The sequence below is a fragment of the Polistes dominula genome, unplaced genomic scaffold, assembly GCF_049000335.1.
Source record: "Polistes dominula isolate Pdom_NZ unplaced genomic scaffold, Pdom_raw_medaka contig_15, whole genome shotgun sequence".
NCBI classification, from domain to species: Eukaryota; Metazoa; Arthropoda; class Insecta; order Hymenoptera; family Vespidae; genus Polistes; species Polistes dominula.
In genome coordinates this window covers 8,716,799-8,739,455 of record NW_028300915.1, presented here as the reverse complement: position 1 = coordinate 8,739,455, position 22,657 = coordinate 8,716,799, and the positions used below count along the sequence as shown (strand labels likewise).

The 22,657-nt window shown below is 36.7% G+C and overlaps 1 protein-coding gene across 1 annotated transcript; it reads right to left on the bottom strand.

Moving 5' to 3' along the window:
• Nucleotides 1-13,335: 13,335 nt before the first annotated feature.
• Nucleotides 13,336-22,632, bottom strand: LOC107069601 (netrin receptor UNC5C). Its single transcript, XM_089170450.1, has 13 exons — nucleotides 21,816-22,632; nucleotides 20,981-21,201; nucleotides 20,070-20,283; nucleotides 16,949-17,275; nucleotides 16,707-16,874; nucleotides 16,171-16,335; nucleotides 15,888-15,923; nucleotides 15,487-15,757; nucleotides 15,282-15,397; nucleotides 14,446-15,191; nucleotides 13,953-14,344; nucleotides 13,778-13,879; nucleotides 13,336-13,694 (listed from the first exon to the last, which is right to left on the bottom strand). Exons 1-13 carry the CDS (start codon nucleotides 21,874-21,876, stop codon nucleotides 13,523-13,525), a joined length of 2,991 nt encoding a protein of 996 aa, XP_089026576.1. The 5' UTR covers nucleotides 21,877-22,632; the 3' UTR covers nucleotides 13,336-13,522.
• Nucleotides 22,633-22,657: the final 25 nt, after the last annotated feature.

The following is a 22,657-nucleotide window of genomic DNA, read 5'->3' as shown; positions in this document are numbered from 1 at the left end:
CGACCAGCTCGATTTTTTTTCCTCCTCCAACTTCACTTCTACCTCCTTCACTCTCTCCCTCCTTCCTCCCTCAACTTTACCTTCTCCTCAAAGTATCTATACACATACGCAACTACGTGTCTACGTTCGAACTAACAATAATGTTATCGAGCACCCACCCTCCCTTCTCCATCCCCCCTCACGCCCTTTCTCTTTTTTATTCTCTCTTTTTTATTCTCTCTTTTTCTTTCTTCCTCACCTTTTCTCCCTTTTTCTTTTTTCTCTTGCATCCTCTTATGGAAACGCGTTCATGCGTCTCATCGTCCTACATGTAGCGGGGGTGTCGACTCACATTCTTTTTTTTTTATTTTCTTTCTCCTTTCCTTTTCAAGTCGTCGTCGTCGTCGTCGTTCGAGATTCAAGTTGGATGCGATAACAGACCGACAACGATATCGATACCGACGGTAACAAAGCTAGCGATTTATGGTGGCGATTTATTGCTGTATTTATAGAGGTTCCTTAAAGGCCCGATTTACGGTTTTCTACCATAAAGACCCATCGACTCGCAAGTTTAAAATCTTTCAAATTTTCTCTAGGAATCGAGAAAGATTCCCTTTGAACCGAGCGAAAAAAAATACACTAAACATTGATAAAGAACATGATTTCTTGAACCTGTATATCGAGCAATGTTTTCTCGAGTTTGGCCACTTTTACAATTCGATTCCATATATTCTTTCATCCTTTCATCAATGGAATATGAACGAGTAACTTGAATATATATTAGGGTGGGTCAAAAAAATCAATTATTTTTTTTTTCAAGTGCCACGGAAAAATGGGTTGCTAGACACCTTAAAACAATTCTCACCAAATATGAGCTCTTAATTTTAATAGGAAGATCCTCCGCATCGTAGTTTTTTATTTTTTTCTCAGTCCAATAGATTAAAATTCATACCTCATCATTTATAGATTGCACAAAAAAATGTTATGAAAGAATTTTGTGGGAAATTTAATGCTCTACAAAAAAGGTAGTTTATATATTTTCCGTAAACCTCACCATTTGAATGATATTCAAGATTTAAGTTTGATTACTTTAAGACAAATTTCATTTTTGTTTATGAATTTCATAACTCGACAATAAATGACTATTATAAAATGCACAATACAAATTTTTGTAGGAAATTAACTGCTCTATAAAAATGGTGTCTTATGTTTTGGCGATTAAATTAAGTGTTCAAAAGATATTCAGAGACAAAAATCAGTACACATGAAAGTTTGATGATGAATATCTTTTGAACGCTTAATTTAATCTCCAAAACATAAGACACCATTTTTATAGAGCAGTTAATTTCTTACAAAAATTTGTATTGCGCATTTTATAATAGTCATTTATTGTCGAGTTATGAAATTCATAAACAAAAATTAAATTTGTCTAAAAATCATCAAATTTAAATCTTCAATATCATTCAAATGGTGAGGTTTACGGAAAAAATATCAAATACTTTTTTTGTAGAGCATTAAATTTCTTACAAAATTCGTCTAGAACATTTTTCTGTACAATCTATAAATGATGAGGTATGAATTTTAATCTATTGGACTGAAAAAAAAAGTAAAAAACTGCGATGCGGAGGATCTTCCTATTAAAATTAAAAGCTCATATTTGGTGAGAATTGTTTTAAGGTGTCTAGCAACCTATTTTTCCGTGGCACTTGAAAAAAAAAATAATTGATTTTTTTGACCCACCCTAATATATACGTTCTTTCTTGGAAACATTGCGAAAGAAGTGTACTGAATTCGCAGATTCTTTTTCTTCTCTCTTCCCTTTATCTTCTTTCTATTCTTTCGAAAAACGTATGTCTGTATATTAAATGCAACAAGTGATATATATCTCTCCTTCCTTCCTTTCTTTCGCTTTTTCTCACTCTATTTCCGTCTCCTCACTTTCGAGACAATATATTTCAAAGTTTCTTTTTTCATTCGCGTCTTACATTTTGAAAGAATAAAAATAAAAATAAGTTGAAGAAAAAAATAGAGAGGATTGGTTGAAGGTAAGAGAATGTATTTCTCATACATAAATGTATATATACGAGTGTATGTTTGAAAAGGGATTCGTGATACGGATAGGATGCGTACCTTATTTATATCTAGAAATACGATTTGCTTTTCGCTCTCGATTTTCTATCCTTTTCTTTCTCTCTCTCTTTCTCTTTTTTTCTTAAATCAATATGGTCTCCATTGTGTATCGCACAAGCGTTAGGTTTCAATTCGACGGTTCGATTCTTCAGAAAACCGAGACTAATCTTCGTCCCTCGATGGACGGTTCTTCAACGTCACGCTTTAAAGAGGAATACAATATCGAATCGCGATAAAATCGAGTTCCTTTTATGTTGTTTTATAATTTCTCTCTCTCTCTCTTTCTCTCTCTCTCTCTCTCTTTCTCTCTCTCTCTCTCTCTATACGGACATTTTCTCGATGATGACAATTGCATAACTCAACGATCCTGTTTCGAATAGTTGTTTCTCGTTCGCAATCGGCTTTTGTTTACCGCTTGTTCTCGCATTTCCATTTCGATCTCTCGACGAGTATCGATCGTTTCGCTTCTGTTCTCGACTCCTATGCTTAGAGATATCAACTTGCACGATCGTTCGAAATTCTCCAAGGGATCCACTCTGTTGGTTAGCAGTAATCTCCGTGACGCTTTCTAAACTGGTCTCGGAGCACACGAGATATTCATTCTTTTTATATTTCTCTCTTACTCTTTCTCGAGAAACGAGTCAAAGATCGAGCGATCTCGCAAAAGGTCGTAGACGTTTAAACTCCACGGCGGGAGTTCTTCGTCCCTTGTATATGTTTCATGTATATGCAAGAGAAAGAGAGAAAGTCGATTTATGGTGTGCACGAGGCGCTTGAAGTCGAGTCGGCTCGGCGCGTGCATTAAGAGCCGAAGGTGAGAGGGTAATTTGTTAATACGATAAATTGCACCACCAAGAGTCGAAGGAGGGTGTTGCCAACTACGACGCGAAGACTCCCTTTCTTCAATCTCTTCAACCCTTTTTTCTCCTCCTCCTTCTCTCTCTTTCTCACTTTCTTTTTTTACTTTGTTGCTGCCGTTAGAAATAAGATAGTGGGTGGCATATCGAGAGGTTAAAAGTGAGAGAGTCAAAGAGGGATAGCTGCTGTGCAATCTTCTTCGATGAACGAAGACAAGAGTAGGGCAAACTCGTAGCAGGTAATCGCCTTTTCCTTTCACCTCTTTGGAGAGGGAAGGAGATTATAAATCTTATTGACCAATAGCATAAGGATCCACCCCATAGTCCACCGATGGATACAGCCTATAGTTTTTGGTAGTGGAAATTATGCATAAATAAACTTGATCTAGAACATCGGAATGTTATCTCTTTTATAGTATCGCATATGTTTACATAGGAATCCGAAATTCTTCAAAGGGTCCCGACACTGCACAAAGGGTTTTTATTGCACCAATATATCCCGATAATTCTTAGGTTTGTTTATGGTTTTATGGCCCTCCTAAACTTTCCTTTTAGTTTCTGAATAGAGTTTTCCTTTCCAGAAAATAAAATATAACGAAAAGAACTGAATACTAGTTTTTTTTCCTACACTTCAAATATCAAAGGAATATGATAAAGACGATACAAAAAAAAAATTAAAAATAAAAAGGATTAACTGCTTGTCGGTTAAAAGAAGAAGAGAGAAACGTTACCAATACCAACGTAAGATATTACCTATCTTAATAACCACTATCGTGACCCTTCAAACGTCAAGAGATTCAATTTCCCGTCATCGTTGGTCACGTTGTCTCTTCGTTTCCATGTAACAGATATCAGGTTTTAATGGCAACATTCTGCCATATTTTCATTCTTTCTTGGTAAATACTTTTATTTAAGATTTATATACTTTTTTGTAAATAAAAAGAAATGATATATTTATGTCGGAAAAAAAGAAAAATATTATATATAAATAGTGTAACATTGATTAGCGTAATCATTGAAATTCGTGCAAACATCAGAGACGCATCGTCAGTGATATTCGCGTTTATATGCATTATCAAACATAGAGGAGACATGTCGAACGTGCCAACAAAACGTACGGTTCGTGTAACGACAATATTATCTATTAGTGATGGAGATTATCGCCGATGAAATGCAAGTGACGCGAAATAGATCGATCGGCCGTTCGGTCAGCCGAACGAGTACGTACGTATCACTGAACTTATTATACTATCAACGCGAGCGACTGTGTGAGTGAGTAAGCGAGTGAGTGAATGAATGAATAAAAGAGAAAGAGAGAAAGAGAGAGATACAGATGTATATATATAGATAGAATTTGCTCCGAGGATCGTGTCTACGGTGACGAAGGATACCGTCGACTATCGTTCTTGCAGTTAAGCTTCGCTTAATTAAGCCATGGATTTAATTTAAGAGAGAAAGAGAGAGAGAGAGAGAGAGAGAGAGACGCGGTATACCGCGGGCAGAGACCAATTTTCCGCGAATCGTCATTTATCGGGCCGGTCTGCGAGAGCGTAATATGCAAATTACGCCTCTGGCATAATTCAGTCTGTGTAACTACTACGACTACGACGGCACACCGGCCTCTCCGCGTGGATTAAAGCCGGGCGTTCCCATGCAAATGGACTCTCGCTAACTTCTACGATGTCTCCCTGTTTTATCTCTTATTTCCTTTTTTTAATTCTCTCCTTCTCTCTCTCTCTCTCTCTCTCTCTCTTTCTTTCTATTCTAAAATAAAAAGAAGAAGGAAGGAAAAATAAGGGGTTGACAGGAATGAAGAAATCAAGACATTGATGCTTCTTATTTCTTACCATTCGCGTGATTCTCATCACGAATTTTTTGAGTATTCACGATGAATCGAGTGGTTGCGCGTGGGTGTAAGGTAATCTTTCGTTATCTGCGAGTAAATCAGAAATTAATCCGATCTCATCGTATCTACGTAATCTTGTCGTTTATTACTGTTACACGAATTTTAACATACTTTGCTTACATACATAAATTCACATATAGAGTAAATAAGTAGATGTATAAAAAGTAAATACTTTATCGATAAATTTCACAAATAATGTCCTTCAGAAATAATTTTACAACAATAAATTGTATGTTACGTTTAATAGTACCGTTACATTCGTTTCTACCGTTAATTTAACTCGTTTAATAATCAATCAACGTTACGCATTGTTATGTAAATGCCGAAAACAGGGCGGGAAATGTTGTAGTATAGGAGCTCACGTGTTCGCATCTTAATTGTAGTTTACCACCGGTATCGATTTAACGTCAGCATAGAATAATGATCTCCTACTCGATTCATTTACCTTCTCCCACTCCCTCTTCTCGTCCTTCTCCACCTCTTCTATAAAGCTACTAAAACAATTCGATGATTTTTGCAACGACTGTACGCCTGTGTATACGTGTGTGTGTATAGTATATAATACATACCGTTGAAAACTCTCGCGCGCAGGCGTTCCTACAAAACACGCGCAAAATTTACTGCCTTTTAGCCACGGATGTCGTGAGATCCCAAGGTAAAATTGTTTTGAAACTATGCGGACGTATTTTTCTTTTTGTTTTTTTTAAAAATGGTGTTTTTTTCCTCTTCCCCTATAGCGTTGTAAAAATTTGGCTCGTGGAAAAAAAGATAGAGAAAGGAAAAAAACAAAATTTGTCCGCCTACTCTAGCCGTCGACGATTTCGTTACAGACGGAAGTTCCGCGTGGATCAAACTTTTTGCACGATTCTGTGTTAGGTGTATGCATGTATATATAATATGAATTTACAATATATCTCTATTATACATGTATTATACACGTGCATGAACGGATTCGCGAGATCAAATATCTATTTGTTTTATTGAAGTGAAAACTTCTTTAGAATGGGTGTGATTTGAAAAAATGTAACGAAGCGGTAGGCGGCTTCGTAACGGAACGGTAGGAGACTATGAAACGGAAGCGATACTAAATAAGAGGAGAAAAAGAAACAAACATATAGGATTGAGCCTGCGAGAGAATGAGACAGAGTATAGCTATACAGCTTTTCCTATTCTCGGTCTTTGATTCATGGTTTCCACTCCTGGCTACTAAGCTGTGTGTGTGTGTGTAAAAAACAAAGGCGAGCTCGTCAGAACGTCAGAACGTTGCTATGGTAACCATCAACGGTTTTCACAAACAACTAAACCGTACTTTGTCCGTTACAAAAAAAAAATCTTTCTATTTCTCCATTGGACGTCTTCGACAATACATTTAAGACAATCTGTGAAGAAATAACAAAACAAGCGACAAAGGGTTGACGAAATTCTATAACAAGCGACTAAGAGTTGTCGAAATTCGACAAAGAAGGCTAAGTACCACACTATCATTTCTATTTATTTTTATTATTATAATTATTATAATTAAAAATAAGACTTTGTCGTTACATTTGCATACCGGCGAAGTCAAAGTAAGGTAAGCTACGTGTCCTATATTTGCTTGGACAACATTATTGTTAAGAATAGCGTACATATAAGACGATATGTCTTCTCATTCTGCTTCCCCTACTCTTTAACCCTACTTCTCCTACGGGCTGTACAGTTCCTTCGTACAGGGCACTGGTACGCCCTCGCTCTGTCTGTATCCGGTCTAGCTCTGGGCTAGTTATGCAGTACATTACTCTTTCACTGTATATTATAATAAATATTACATCTTACTTTTTCTATCTTAACTTTGCGTTATTATTTGTCAGCCATACCTTAACAATTATATTTTTATTTAATATTTCTAACATATAAACTAGGGTTTTTAAGGAAGGGAAACTTTTCTGTAACAAATAAATAAGGTTTTATTATCCCATCTATTAGGTTCGATCACGTGTTTTATTTCTCATTTTAATTTCTCTCATTTTCCCCTTATCATAGTTTTTCGTTTAGGCCAGAGGACTTTATTTTTTTGAAGTGAAAACTTCTTTAGAATGGGAGTGATCTGAAAAGTAAAGAAACGCAGCTATGTTGTAACGAAGCTATGAAACGGCTGCTAGACTAAATAACGAGAGAAAGAGAGACAAACATATAGGATTTAGCCTGCGAGAGAATGAGACGGAATATAGCTATACAGTTTTTTCCTATTCTCGGTCTCCTCTTTATGCTATGCCTCGTAGTTATCGCTCCTGGTTTTATATGTGTGTGTTTGTGCGCGACTGCATACTACAAAGCGTGGACACGTATTCTTTCGATACTCGAAATGTTTGTAGGTACGAGCGATAGAAAGGTAAAAGAATAAACAGAGATAAGCACGTAGGTATGCGACAAAAGTATAAGGTCCAAACGAACCGACGGTCAAAATAAAGAAAGAAGGTGCGTGGTCTGTTTTTATTTTACTAAACGTGTCATTTCTTTTCTATTTAAAAATGTTTCTATTTTATCGAAAAATTAATATTAAATTATTATTTATTTCGCAAATATTATAATTAACAATAATGAAATATATAGAATATAATAATTGTATTGTCTGCAATATTTTACAAAAAAAAAAAAAATGAAGTGATTATCAGATATATCAGAGAAAAAAAATTAAATAACATTTTAGAATATTTTTCTTATAAATATCCAAAGACATGTTTTTTAATTATAATGTTTGCGTATTTAGAAAATTTATACTAAATTTTCAATAAAATAGAAAAGTTTTTAAATAGAAGAAACTAGACACGCTACAAAAACAAATAAACCTTATTTACTTTATATTTCCAATAAGAATAAAATAATATAACTTATTTTACAAATATGGAAAAAAAAATAAAAAATAAATTTTTTTAAAAATTTGTAATATTTTGAAATAAAACAACGAAAATAGAAATAGATTTTAAAATCGTTGTAATTCAAAACCCGATGAAACAAAAAGAATATGACCACAATTGTTCCCTTTTTAACAGCATCTACAGTTATTAGTTGCAACACAAAAAGAAATACTTGTGTATGCTAACCATGATAAAGATATCTCACATTCACAGAAAGTGTGAAAAGTGTAAGAGAAAAAAAATTCATCTACCTGAGCTTCAAAAAAATATATATTATATTTACTTGGATTAGAGGACGACGTATTTTCTATTGACAAATATTCTACAATTTTCGTCTCTATCTATGGCTATCGCATTCAGCATTCCATCTTGATGGATAGAATTTTGAAAATATTAGTTTTTGTCAGCTTCCTACACCCCAAGGTCGGTTCCTTATCATGAGAAAAGAATTATAAAAAACAGGGAAGGTCTGTTGAAATTCGATCTACATTTATTATCTTTATTATCGATGCGATAATATTCATGCCTATAGTTTTTTTTTTTTACAAAACGTGTCATATCTTTTTTATTTAAAAATGTTTTTATTTTATTGAAAAATTAGTATTAAATTCTTTATTTCGCAAATATTATAATAAATGATTATGAAGTACATAGAATATATAATAATTGTATTGTCTGAAATATTTAAAAAAAAAAGGATTACCAGATACATCAGAGAAAAAGAATTAGAGAATACTGTGGAATTAATGAGGAGCAGCTGACAAATTCCATTCAAAAGCAAGTAAATTACTGTTATATTTTTATTTTGCTTCTTTATAAAATATATTTGATGCATAAAGACAAAACATGTCTATTAAATTTGATTTTTATATGTTTTTTTATGAAAAATATCCAAAGAGATATACTGACCCATGCATATATGAAAATTATATTATAAATTGTGATATTTGCGTATTTAAGAAACTTATACTAATTTTTCAATAAAATAAAAACATTTTTAAGATGTTGAACGCCCAGCGTGAATCGGTGGATCTTACCACGGAGCTGAAATTTGAGACTCGTAGTGTACACAGTTCGATAGCTGAGAGAGCGATACGATTCAATGTATTTTTTAGATTTTTCGTTGTTCAGATCTTTATTTAGACGAGAGTATTTAGAAAGATAAGTTTGTGGTCCAAATAATAAGGACGAGATATGTTATAAATAATAAGGGTCTTGAAGTGTGGTAGGCTACAGAGTTGAAAAAACATTTCTAGAGAATATGTTTATTAGATCTTTCATTGAATTTTACCAGAACCTTCGTTCAGTCCAGCAGTATTTTCCATATGATTTTCGTAACGTCTTTATTTCATCTATCCTAAAATGTTTGTTATATAGCGCAAGAATGAAAACGGGAAATAGAATACCATACTAACAAAAAAAATTTTATACCTGAGTTTCAAAAAAAGGATTATTTATTTTTATCTAATTTCTGACTAATTATATTTCCTTTAATAAACATCCTACCATTTTAGTGTCTATTTATAACTATCGCATTCAGCATTCCATTTTTATTCCTTAAATTTGGAAAAGTGTACTTTTTATCGACTACTCCACTCACTAATCATACCGGTGACCTTTATTATATATGGTAATAATATTTTAGTAAGTAAATCCTACAATTATCTTACTCTTGAAACTCTGCATTCGTCTGATTCTCTAGAAACTTAATTTTTTAAGGTTTCACTTCTAACACGTGTGATCTGCACACATGATTTTTTTTTATATATATTTATTTAACAATATAAAACATGCTACCAACCAAAGACAAAAAGTCTGAAATTAAGGAGAAAAACACGATAAGGAAGATTCCAAAGAGTTCAAAGGAACGTGTTCGTGCATTTCGTGCACGCAGAAAGGTGTTATTGAATGTGCAGAATATTATTTATAATTCATGTAATAATTCATCCACTGTTCAATACAGTGAAAACGATCATCGTCAGTATTTAAATATCTTCTAGTCAATATATTTCTTCATTATTTTTCATTGCTCATATATCTCATACCTAATCGACATACGTCATGTTTAAAGCATTAATTTTTATTATTCTCTAGTTAGGCGACTCTTTAGTTAATATTATTATTAATTTTTAATTTTTTTAGATGTTTCTTAAGTTACAAATCCTGACATTCCGCATTCACAATTTCTAAGAAATAAATTTGCCCATGATATTTTTTGCGACAAATTTTTGAACAATATGTTCGGTTATGCAACTCTTACGTATAATATAATAATTGAAAATTTTAATGCAATTAATGATATTTTACTGTGCAACACGTGTTACCAATCAATAGAAAAGAAAGTTATTCCAATATTGTCCACATACCACGGTTTTAAATATCAAAACATACCTGCGTCTCTTTGCCACCACTTGATTTAATTTCTGAAAGACTTGTCTCTCCGCGAATTCCATTTATGCAAATTAGACGGTTGAGGCACATCCATGGCTAATACGGAATTTATGGTCAAATTATTAATGTACCAGTCGAAGTGGACAATATGGTGGAACATTTACCTCGCAATATTGATAATGACCATTGTATTAACGTTCATATCAAGAAAAAAAAAACAACATGTGTGCAGATCACACGTGTTAGAAATGAAACCTTCAAAAACTAAGTTTCGAGAGAATGAGACGATCCCCGCTACCGCCTCCGTCATCCGTCCGCCACCTCCGGGAGTAACAGAGGCGGGTGTAACGGGGGCGGTAGCAGGGGGCGGTAGCAGGGGGCGGTAGCAGGGGGCGTCTCACTCTCTCGAAACTTAGTTTTTGAAACTTTTATTTTTATGATCGTTATCGTTATGATGTCATACTAGATAGATAACGTTAGTGGTTAAGGTTGATTAAAAAAAAAAAAAAATGTGATGAAAATACATATAAAAGAGAGAGCGAAGAAGAGAAAGAATCGAAAATCGTTTCGCGTGACGTTACTCGTATGAAGTAAAGATGAATAAAGGATCATTGGTTATATGGACTGTTCATGTAGCCGTATTTTCAAATGAAAAATCGCACCAGGCAAATTAATCGATGTAGGAGAGCCATAAAAATATCCTTGAAAAACGAATATCGACGTTCTAGATGCGCCAATGTTATTGATGAAAGCATTCCATCTCGCTAAGGTCTTTCCAAAAATTCACTCCAAGCTACTCGCGATTGAATTTCAAGAGTATGTGTGTGTGAGAGAGAGAGAGAGAGATCGAATAGAGAGGAGTACTATAGATCGATAAGATCCTCTCGTGCTTGTTCGACATCTCTCACAATCTTTCTTACGTTACCAAATCTATAAAGTTTTTTCCTCTTTTATTGGAAAAATGTTTCACATTTTTCTTAGCAGTCTTTATTCTTTCTCTTTCTTTCTCTCTCTCTCTCTCTTATTTCGACGATAAGTTATTATCCGAACAAACGTTCTTTCAGTAACATCGTGTTAATTTTATTTTTCAATGTCATTTTATCAGTCAAATTTATCTCCAATTATTACTCAGCTTTTTAATTAGTTCCAAGAGAATTTTAATTAAATTATATTATTACTATGATGATGATATAAAAGTAACGAATGAATATAGTATAACAAATATATTTTATTTATCTTTATTTAATATCTGTTATCGATGAAAGTATCGAAGAAATGAAATTATCCCCTGTTATTTAATAGAAATTCATTATGACTTTCATTGATCGATATTTCTTTTGATAGAAAGTTGATTTAAAATAAAATACTCGAAAAGTGTTAGATAAAAATCCACATTTAAGTGTGGACGTTTTATACGCATCATGAACAAGAAGGGTCGACAAACGTTAGTAACGCGCTCTATTCGCTTGTGCGTGACCTGGAACGTACACACTCGTCGCGTTAACGGAAACACTGGGACGCAATCTGATTGGCTGATCCCTCCTGTAATTGCTTGTAGATCCCAATCGCGATTAGTCGGGAAATTAATACGGCCCTGGGCCTACGATTTATGCGACTCTGTCGCGGATTATGTATATACGATTCACACACACACTCTGTTTCCCTATTCCTATATCTATCTATTTCTGTCTCCCTTCCTCGCAACCCCTTTCGTTCGTTCGACGTAAACTCTACGAGAGGCATCGTTATGGTGACACTTTCAAACGATCGTTCTGACGTTTATAGTTCTCGCTTCTGACTATAAATATTGCGTCGTATGAAATTTCCGTTTAAAGATGTTAGTAGAATCTTTGAAATACAGACAGATTCTACAGAGTCTATATTAACGAAATCTAATTAACCAATGACGATAATAATCTAAATTAAAGATGTAATCGTGAATCAGAGAGGTCCGTTAGAATTGAATTTATTAGACATATATACATTATCTTACTTAATCATCCGAACGACGTGTCACTCAAAACTCGAAAATCCGTGTCTCGTTTTAGACGAATCATCCTGTAGAAAAGTAAACGAATGAACGATGAACGATGAACGATGAAACTATTTATAGCTTAGCGCGAGGTATTCTCTTGGATAAAGATCACGACTTCAGAACTCAGAAACAAAGCGATACTGTTATTAGTCCTGACATCTACAAACTCTCAGAATAACAAACGTCAGACGATCGATCTCTCGTAAACCCGTCATCGATCAGAATTCTTTCATCGAGAGATGAAGTTTATTTGAATTTTTTAATCTTCCTAAGAGATGTCATACGTTCATCGAAAAACAACGATCGATTAAATCGTTTCGAGGCGATTGGTAAAAGATTTAAAAACGAAGAAACAATGTGGTGGTAGTTAGGTGTTCAAGGGTCCAAGCTTGGTGACCATTACCAATGAGCGAGACCCTTGCGACACGGGTCAACAGGCATTGTCCGATGGAATTACCAGCAATAGGTTCCCGTGATTAAATGCCGTTGCACTATTCCCCTTCAGTTTGTCCACCTCCTCTTTCCACTTCACGTTCCCCTGCGAAGAGGATTCAGAGTGGCAGAATGGAAATGGGAGAGGGAGAGGAAGAGGGACAAGGAATTCGTAGATACCAATAGGAGGAACGTTGGTTTGCCATTCGTACTTGCATACCTATACCTCCTCGAACTCTCCTCGGCCCATTCTCGAACTCTTAGCGACTATGTGGAGACGGATAATGCCCATTGTTTCGAGCATCCTACGTATCCATGGTCCAGAACACGATGCTTAGGAACCTTCCTTGAATGCTTCCTCTTGGAACCGTGATAGAGGATATCTTCAAATGGTACCTAAATACCAGCTTAAATGCAAGCTCGACCAGTTTCCGTAGAACTTCCCTAAACCATGGACCAGTAGTTACCTGCGGTTCCGTATTCAGGTGCAAATTGGGCACATGGGACCATGAATGCCATTTGCAACTTCCGATCTTCCTCTCTCCCACTACATTTCCGTACCAAGGCTTGCGGTTTGGCATCTCTCTCTCTCTCTCTCTCTTTCTCTTGAATCTTCATTGTCGTCGTCTTCGACAGAGAAAGAGAGAGATTTTTATTTAACACATAAGTTTATAAAAATTAGGAAACAAGAATAATGTAAATTCTCGTAAATATTTGCTACAAACCAACTTTATGTACAAATACTATCACCGTCTATACAACCTTTGAATCTACATCGACACCTTATAATAATTATTTTATTCGTCATATGTACAAGATAACATAATCATTAAATGACGTTTATTTTTTTTTAAGTGGCAGTGACTTTCGATAATTGTCTTTAGTGTTTATTTTTTATTTAAATCCAAGGCCCAAGTCGACTTTCAAGAACACTGGCCGCATCGACGCGACCCATCAGTCTTAAATGGTTCAAAAGATCTGCTAGAGCTGTGGCTTCGCGATGTCTAGCTTCCCATAAATCCAGAATATGTTCGGTCGGACTCGCTTTAGTTGCAAAGTAGTCGACGTACCTGAAATGAAATTTTAACAAATTTGTTAACTCGTTTGTAATTAATATTTCAATTAATCGTAAACATGGATATAATTGTCTTACCGATCAACTTGTAATCTTTGAGCTAACATTCTCCAATCGTTTCCTCGAGCGCTAGGAGGATCTAAGCATTGACAAAGTTGCTTTCTCAAAGTCTTTGAAAACCTATGAATAGAAAAATTGATCGAAACTTAAAAATGTAAAAAATCGATGTGGATTCGAACAAAAAAAACGATACCTGAATGGTCTAGAAACAACAGATTCCGTAGATCTCGTAGAATTTTTTCCCCGCATAATGATAGATGATTCGACCTTTCCATTATTCTTTTTGGCGAGAACGTTACCTCTTTTAGCGAGATCAAGATCGATTCTTAACAGCAAACCCTGATCTTCAAATCCACGTTGACACGCTCGAAATTCGAAACTAAGTCTGATATCGCCAACGATCTTTTCAATTCTAAAGGAAAGGTAAATGCTCGATCTCAAGGATGACCATACTCGACGGTATGGCACTTCTTGACGCTCGGCAAAACCGCTTTCTCTATCCTCGAGATCGACCCGAAGCGAAGTACCTGACGCACGAAATTCAAGAGTACTGTGATCGATGTGCGCACCACCAAGACGATGTTCCTGTCGAAAAAATAATAACCATTTTCTATTTTATATTTTCTTCAACCAAAATATTAATCGCAAAGGATCGATAACAATCTAACGAAGAAAATAATGCTTACTCGTTCGGCTATAAGTTTGAGAGTTGCTTTGGTGTCCTCCAATATATGACATCTAACGCGATCTCGTTCACGTGAAACGAAAACAGCCACGCAAAGACGTTTAACAGCTAACCCAGGAGCGACCATCGAATTTTCACCAGCTACAGCATAAGCGCAAGGTGTTTCCGTTACGAGAAATACTCCTGCGTGATCAAGTTGAGCAAATGGTTGTCCAGGTAAATTAGTTGGTTCACCACCGAGGGTTAAAATCTTACGCCAAACTGTACTGGAAGGTGAAAGGCTGGTATTCGTCGAAGCGTTAGATGAGTTAGTTGAACGAGTTTCAAGGTCGATGTCAGTCGACCAAAGACTCAACTCCCAATTTCCAGTTCTAAGTTCGGCACAGTGTTCAAACTGTAAAATCACTGGTTTCAGTAGATCAACGTTGGAGGGACCACACGCGATCACAGCTGAGAGCAAAGTTAATCCTGGTGGTAATTTTGGCCTCAATGAATCTTCTCCTAAGATGGCGAGATGCAAACTGTGACGTCGACCACGTGGTACGGCACCTTCGGGAATTGACATGGAGACACTAACTTCTGGAACCACCAAAAGCGCACCCTGTTCGTCCACGTTAGCTCTAACCACAAAACCGGTTGAATGCTCGTCGTTGATCGAAGATCTTTCTTCTTCGTCTGGTCTTTCGTCATCTTCCTGCTCTTTTTCATCCTCGTTTGTACTCTCCGAATTGACCTGGCACGTTGAACCTAATTAATAGAAAACAAACAAAAAAAAAAGAAAAGTGATATATAAATCGTAAAGAAATTGGAAATTTATTTGAATCGATTTAGGCGAACCTCTTCCTCTCTGAGAATTTCTGCAAGAGGACCTGGTGACTGATGAACTGGGTGATGCTCTTGTCGTTGATGGAAGCGACAATTGTGGCATATCGTAATGATGTTCCGAACAGGATCTATCGATATCATCATTTATACTTTTCATTGAACGATAGATGAAAGGCAGATCAAGGATAGATAGTTTAAGATAAGAAAGAGCTTTTACCTTGGCAATCTAGAAGCGTTTGATTCGTCGATGACGTGTTCGAGACGTTTGTCCACCGTCAAAGCGGTTCGATCAGTCTTCGAGACAACGGATTTAGCGAGATCAACCGGTCGACGAAAGTCCAATCTTGCTACGCTATAAAGAGCTTCTATTCTCTCTTTACGGCGCATCAAACGAACCATGAAGATCGTGGTTAAAGCTAAGATTATTGCCGCGAGACTGAGCGTGATCCATAAGGCAAAAATGTTCCTGTGATCGACCGCCCTTGTTGCTGAAATAAATATTTTTCCATGGTCTTCGATTACGCTTAATACTTAGTTTATGGGTAAAAAACAAAAATGAATGAAATAGAACAATTCAGTTAGATATTTTGTTCCTTTGTAGAATACGATATTATTTACCTTCCTTGAAGACTCTCGGCCCGTCGTGTCCAAGCGCTGCTTGTAAGAAAGTAAAGGAAGAGACTATTATCAACGTAGCTGTTTAAACGTTCCAAAAAGAGAACAAATTATTGACGCGTCACTGAAATCTTGTTAGCTTCTTCTCACGACTAGGAACTATGTAGGATACTGTAGAAATCGCTGTCACGAAGCAAAATCGTGAAAGGTTGCTCGAGTGTAAAGAACAATGAGGAAGAGAAGAGATGAGAGAATGAGAGAAAAGTTAAACTCAGTTGGAACTCACCGTTACATCGGTCCGTAGTACAGGATTCGACGATGACGTCCTTGCCTTGACAGGGCCGACCACTATCGCTCGGTAGGGGGTCGTTGCAGGATCTCCTCCTTACTCTCGAACAATCGGGACCGCATGCAGACCACGAGGACCAGCTTGACCATCTGCCATCGACCGCTTCAAATAACGGGTAAACGAAAAGTCTCGATTAGGAGCTTGAACGCGACGAGATCATCGGATTTGTGGGCGCGAAAGAGGCGAAATAAAGAAATCAAGAGAATGAGAAAAAGAGAAAGAGAAAGGGAAAGAGAAAGGGAAAGAGAACGCATCTGTGTGATTTTTGTCAAGCGAGAGTCGGAGGGAGCCTAACGAAATGAAATAAAAGGGCCTTTCTTCTCATTTTACTGTTCAACGCACGTAGAAACTCATGGAATAGAATTCCCGTTGATTTTACCCACACCACTTCGACCAAGCGCAAGTACTACGTTTAATCTGATTGCGGTTGACGCAATTTATTAAGTACCAAAGTTCCTCACTTTGTCACCTACCAGGACAAGAGGGATTGCATTCGAATCTTTGTGTGGCTGGTCCAGAACAGGTTTGTCCACCGTTGATGGCTGTTGGATTCGTGCAAGTTCGAGTTCTCTTTTGTACACCTCTACCACATCTCGTACTACATTCCGACCAACCAGACCAGGAGGACCACCCTCCGTTCACTGGGAACACAATTAAGTAATGAAAATAAATTAAGGAAAAAAAAAACTCTAATATTCTAATCAAATTCACTTACCGTAAATCGTGAGTACTGCAGGCTCACTGACTCTACGTGCTGCTAGATTTTCCGCCACGCAAGAATAATTCCCTTGATGTCTGAGTTCAGCTTCTCCTAGGCGTAGATATCCTTCAGTTGTCTGCACGAAACTAGCAGGTGACACTTCGTTGGGACTCATGTCGGAGGTAGAAGGTAAACCGGAGATTGTCTCGAAAGGTAGTCCGTTTCTCAGCCAATAGACCTTGGGTGGTGGTATTCCCAAGGGTGGCGTACATCGTAATTCCGCATTACGACCGGCTTCGACGGACAGCGAATATGGCGGTGAGAGGAAATGTTTCTTGAGGTCTGCATTGGGAGATATCCCGTGGGTTCTTTTAATATTTGTTGAAATTGTGAGCTACGGGAGCTCGATACAACTGAATGACAAGGATCGAAAGTGAAAGAAACAGAGAGCGAGAAAGAGAGAGAGAGAGAGAGAGAGAGAGAGAGAGAGGGAAAGAGAAATCGGAAAAGGGTGAGATGAGGAAAGAGGGGCACTCTGCGATATTAGGGCGTGCGTATAAATGCAAAAGAGCTTTCATAGACTAGTTGAAAACTCCCCTTTTTCTCTCCCTCCGTCTCTCATCGTTACTACTATGCAGGCTGGAAAGGCAGAGAAAGATTTGTACGAGCTGTGCGTGTGTACTACCGGTGGCCATTCGTTCGGCGAGCTATACCACTGCTATAGTATTATTTGCCGTACCTGAGGCCGTTCGCGAATATAGGGAGGACTGAGGAGGGACTGCCACGATGGGTATTCATATTCGTTCTCGTCAAGAACGCGAGCGAATTCGTTCTCTACGAGAATCTAACAACGCTAGTTAGTTTTTTGCTTGGTTAAACCTGAAAAAATTTTTCATAAACTCAGGGTACCTCGATATTTCCTCCTTCTTCTTTTTCTTTTATTCTGTCTTCCTTATTATTATTTTTCTTTTTTTTTAATCTTACTATTTCTATTGTTAGCAGTAAAATATTAAGCTATAAGATCGAGTTGTATTTGCGTGAAAAATAATATTACTTAAGATGATTAATTAATACTTCTTAAGTTATTCCGGAAACGTATTACAACGCATCAACTACTACATATATACTCGTTCACGTACACGATTTATCGCGTACTGTACGATTTCTAAAGTACAAACGAGGTTTCTATTTATCGTAAACAATGATTTCATTTGCCGCATCCCAATTCGATGCACACATTCGAGAGTTTCGTAAAATGCCAGTAAAACATCTAAATTGGAAAAATGAATTGAATTTTTCTTTTTACCCGAAAATTCGGATGTATATCGTGGAATGTATTTTATTTATACTTCATTTCTGCCAAAGGAAACGAAATGTACTAGAATAATAAAAAAAAATAAAAATAATAATAAAAATTTTTAAAAAGAAATAAATGATTGGAGGATCCAACCACGTTCACTTTTTGTATCAAACAGCACGCATCCGGTAGTCGATCGGTACGCCAAACACTTCTGTTTCATTTGCGATGGAATATCGATTAGATTTTGGGGAGACGGTTTATTCATCACCGAATATCAAATGAAAACACAACAGAGCATGGACAAGTACTCCCTTTACACCACTTCTCACTCTCTCCTCTCCTTCTCTTTCCTTCTGTCATCTCGACTGACCCTCGTTCGAAGAGAGAAGCTTACTAAAGAGAGAGAGAGTGAGAGAGAGAGAGAAGCTTACTAAAGAGAGAGAGAGTGAGAGAGAGAGAAAGAGAGAGAAAGAGAGAGAGAGAAAGAGAGAGAAAGAGAGAGAGAGAGAGAGAGGGAAAGAGAGAGAGTGAGTAAATTTCGTGTCTAGTATCTCGAAAATCCCTGCACGAGGATCGGGTGCACGCTAATCGAGTTAATGAAGTTACGTTTTATCGACGGAATCGAGACACTAGTTGCTACAATACGATTTTCTACAACATGGATAACTTTCTCTTTCTCTTTTCGTTCTGCAAGTTAAAAATGAAGTTTAAATTAAGTCTTGCATTTAGAATATCTAAGGCTAATCGTTTTATAGATAAAAAACCTTTGATGATATTACAAATGTGAGCTCGATAGGACCTTTCACGAAGCTAATGAAATGTAAAGTGTGAAAGATGAAAATATAATGTAACTTCATTTGGTTACATACAGAAACGAAAGTTATAACGGCATTTGATACTTTGTACTTCGAAAGCCTACCGCTTTGTGGTATTCAATCTAATTTCGTAATATATTGTTCTCTCCGTCTGTCTATCTAGTGGAGAAAGAGAAGAAAAAAATTTATTAAAGAAATTTGATGAAACAGTTTTGTTCTTTTCACATAAGTTCGCTCGTGGTAGAAGAAAAAAAGAATTCTCACGTGGACGATGAGTCTAGTCTAAGACAACGAGGAACGATAAGACGAAAATGATGATAGTCTAGTATGGTAGAACACAGGTATGATCAAAGCCACGCACACGTGTAAAAAAGCCTTGGAAGGAAATGAACGGTGGTAAAAAGAGAGAGAGAAAGAGAGAGGTAGAGAGAATATGAAAGAAGGAAGAAATAGTGAGCTTTAGTAATATCACCTGCCCTGCGGTGGCATTCTTTCGCGTCCAGAAGGAACAGGCCGAGCCGTAGTCGAGCATTAAAGGCATGCTTTAAAAGTACACTCGAGGCACTGCCGAGCTTTTTATTTTAAGAGGTTAAATCCCTGACAATGTCTTTTCATTTCTACGAAAAATACCGTTCTCTTGCGATATCCCGTGAAAACATTTAATTATCACCCTCGGTATCCTGCATTTATCTGTATATACGATTTAGTAAAAATGAAATTGTTCAGCTTGACGTTTTTATTATACTATTACTTCTTTGTCTTTTTCTTTCTTTTATTTTACCTTTCTTAATTCAACTGAAGGAAGAAGATTCGAAGAGGACAAAGAAGTGGACACTTAAATCTTCTTTTCGAAAATTATCACGGTAGTGGTAGGAATTGTGAAACTAAGAGATTCTGCCAGTCGCATAAATGAACATTCCAGATGGATCGAAGGAGAAGAGAAAAAGAAGATAAGGATTTGGATGAGCATCAAAGAGTGAGGGAGAAAGAAAAGAGAAGAGAAGGGATTCCCTCTACTTACAGGCGACCTCAACCGTGGCGGACTGCCCTTTAATCTGACCTGATCCCGACCAAGCGACGCACTCGCACTTGAACTTCTTCGATCCAAAGTACTCCTCGACCTCGTTCCTCGTCACGTTCAACTCAACCTCGACGACCCTCGTTCCGGTACGAGGGTCTACAAAATCCTGCTGCTGCGAGTGCTCAGCCCGTTCGCCGTTGCAACGAAAGTACACCTGCGAAAATGTAGCCAGGAAAAAAAAGGGGGAATGCGAATAAGTAAGTACTTAATCATTTCTTTTTGAAACGTTACAAACTGTTGTGCCGATTTTCTTTCCTCGCATACACAGGCACAAAACAATTTTCTCATTCGTGACTTTTCCTTCCTTCTTTTTTTCCTTTTTTACACGCGAATAATTACTCCGGAATCTCGAAAAAAGATCTTACCACTACTTCTTTTTTTTTCCTACTATTTTTCTCTCCCCATTCACACAGGTCAGTTGTGTACCGCACACACAGCGTTCTTGGTATTTAGACCAACGTGTGATTTCTATGCTCGGAGTTTTTTTTTGCGAGAAAAAAAAATAAAAGAAGAAAAGATTTTCAGGTCACTCGACGAAGTTTTCCTAATGTTATGCTAATACGAAATTTTTTTCTTTTTCTATGAAAAATAGAACACGAGTATTCAATTAAAGTGACGACGATGACGACAAGAGCTTTTGAATAAGTACTCGTTTCTCGCGTATGAATATAAAGAGGACTTAACGAGAAGGTTTGGTAAATTATAAATAAGACATTTTCTCTTGAGAATACATGGAACTCGAGAGTAATCTTTAGTGGATTTTTTTTCTTTTTGTAGGACGAACAAAACGACCGAAAGAACAGTGTACTTTTCTTCTAAAGCTTGCGGCAAAGGTTTCACAAAAATATTACTTCAAGAGCGTGAGCAGCACGGCAATGAAGAGTTGCCGGTTTCCCTTTGACGACGAAAGAACGAACAGGTTCCACCAAGAAGATCGGTAGCGGGCCTCCGGCAATAAAATCGGTGTCGCTTGATATCGTAGCGGTCTCATAGTCGTCGTAATCATCACCATAATCATCCACTGCATAATTTTCATCGTCTTCTTCCTCCCCGTCTCCTTCGTCTTGCGTACCTATGATAGAAAATATTTTCAAAACAAACTAAAAATTAAGTCCACGATTACGTCATATATGTATAACCAAATAATTCGAATTGATTTATGAATAAAATTGTATCTAAACGATAAGATAATTCATATTTTTGTTCTATTATATCTGCAATAGTGTATAATCCATCTATCTATCTAGATATCACAATTCTGAAGGAGTTCTTTTAACGAGGGATATAAAATGAGTGGTGGCTTTACTTCGGGAAACTTTTGGTCTACGTCCGATCGTTTATCGTTGTGAATACTCGATGTTACTGGTGTTCTTTGTTGAATGGGGAAGGGGGGAATAAAATAGCCCGCTTAGAGGTAGTAATCTCGATATTGTGTTCGGACCCTATTCTTGGCATTTGCCTTATATGAATTTTCGTTTTCTTTTCAGCTTAGAAGAAACGATTCCTTCAACTCTTATCGGAAATTTATTTCGAAATAAAAAAGAAAACAAAGAAATAGATCTTATTTGATCTCATTAGAGTAGACGAAAGAACAAAATTATAGAGATAAAAATAGTCAAGAATTTTGATTAGTTAAATAAAAGTTGTCAGAAACAAATGGATTTTTCAATAAGCAAAGTTTCTTACTTTCCAATGTGCTCGATAGACGAAGTAACGCCAAGAGCAGTATACTGATCCTTAACTCCATCCTCGACTCACATTTCACTTAACTTTCCACCCCAAAGTCGTCACGCTCTACAGATTACATAAGTCCTCCTTCGATCGAATACGCGTGTTTCCGGCGTACTCAGGAGTTTCCTCGTGTTCCTTCACCCGTCATACTTGTTTCCACGGTTACATTTAAATGATTTGATATCTTCTATCGTTATCACGATCCACGAATCGGAGAATTTTTATCGACGATTCTTCTCCGTAATCTTCGATAACCATTTTTGTGGATCGACGATGGTACGACGATCCACGCATTTATTTTTCATTAAATGAATTCAAAACATTAAAAAAAAAGAAATATATACATATATTTATATATATTAAAAAATATTAAAAAAATATGTAACAAAAGTTTCGGAATACAAAGTACGCTCGAGGAATGATTTTACATGACTAATTCAAAGTGGAATCGTTAATAGCACTCGAGCCGGCACTTCCACTCCGAATGAGGTGGCACCTAAAAGAAGGGAGGATAATGACACGTGACCGGTTTTAAAAAGAAAAAAAAGGCTGTTGGTCCTTTCAGGGTGAAAGTAAAAAGAGAGAAAGAAAGAATAAAAAAAAAAAGAAAGGAAGAGTATGAAAAGAGAAAAAAGAGAGTAAAGGAGGGGAGCGGAGCAGCGTAGAGGGAATAAGCGTTCGAACGAGATCGAGAACGAAGGAAAGACGAGGGATTCGTAAAAGAAAGGGTTGGTTGCGACACGATGCTCGCGGGTCGGCACGCGCTGGACGACTGAACTTGCCGACGTGCGCGCACC

What these genes read in the sequence shown, in the direction of transcription:
- LOC107069601 (XM_089170450.1), bottom strand. Translation starts at nt 21,876, where the DNA reads ATGGAGTTAAGGATCAGTATACTGCTCTTGGCGTTACTTCGTCTATCG. An exon ending in TACTACGGACCGATGTAACG is followed by an intron (nt 15,924 to 16,170) that starts GTGAGTTCCAAC and finishes TCTTACAAGCAG; the next exon opens with CGCTTGGACACGACGGGCCG. An exon ending in AAATTCTCAGAGAGGAAGAG is followed by an intron (nt 15,192 to 15,281) that starts GTTCGCCTAAAT and finishes TCTATTAATTAG; the next exon opens with GTTCAACGTGCCAGGTCAAT.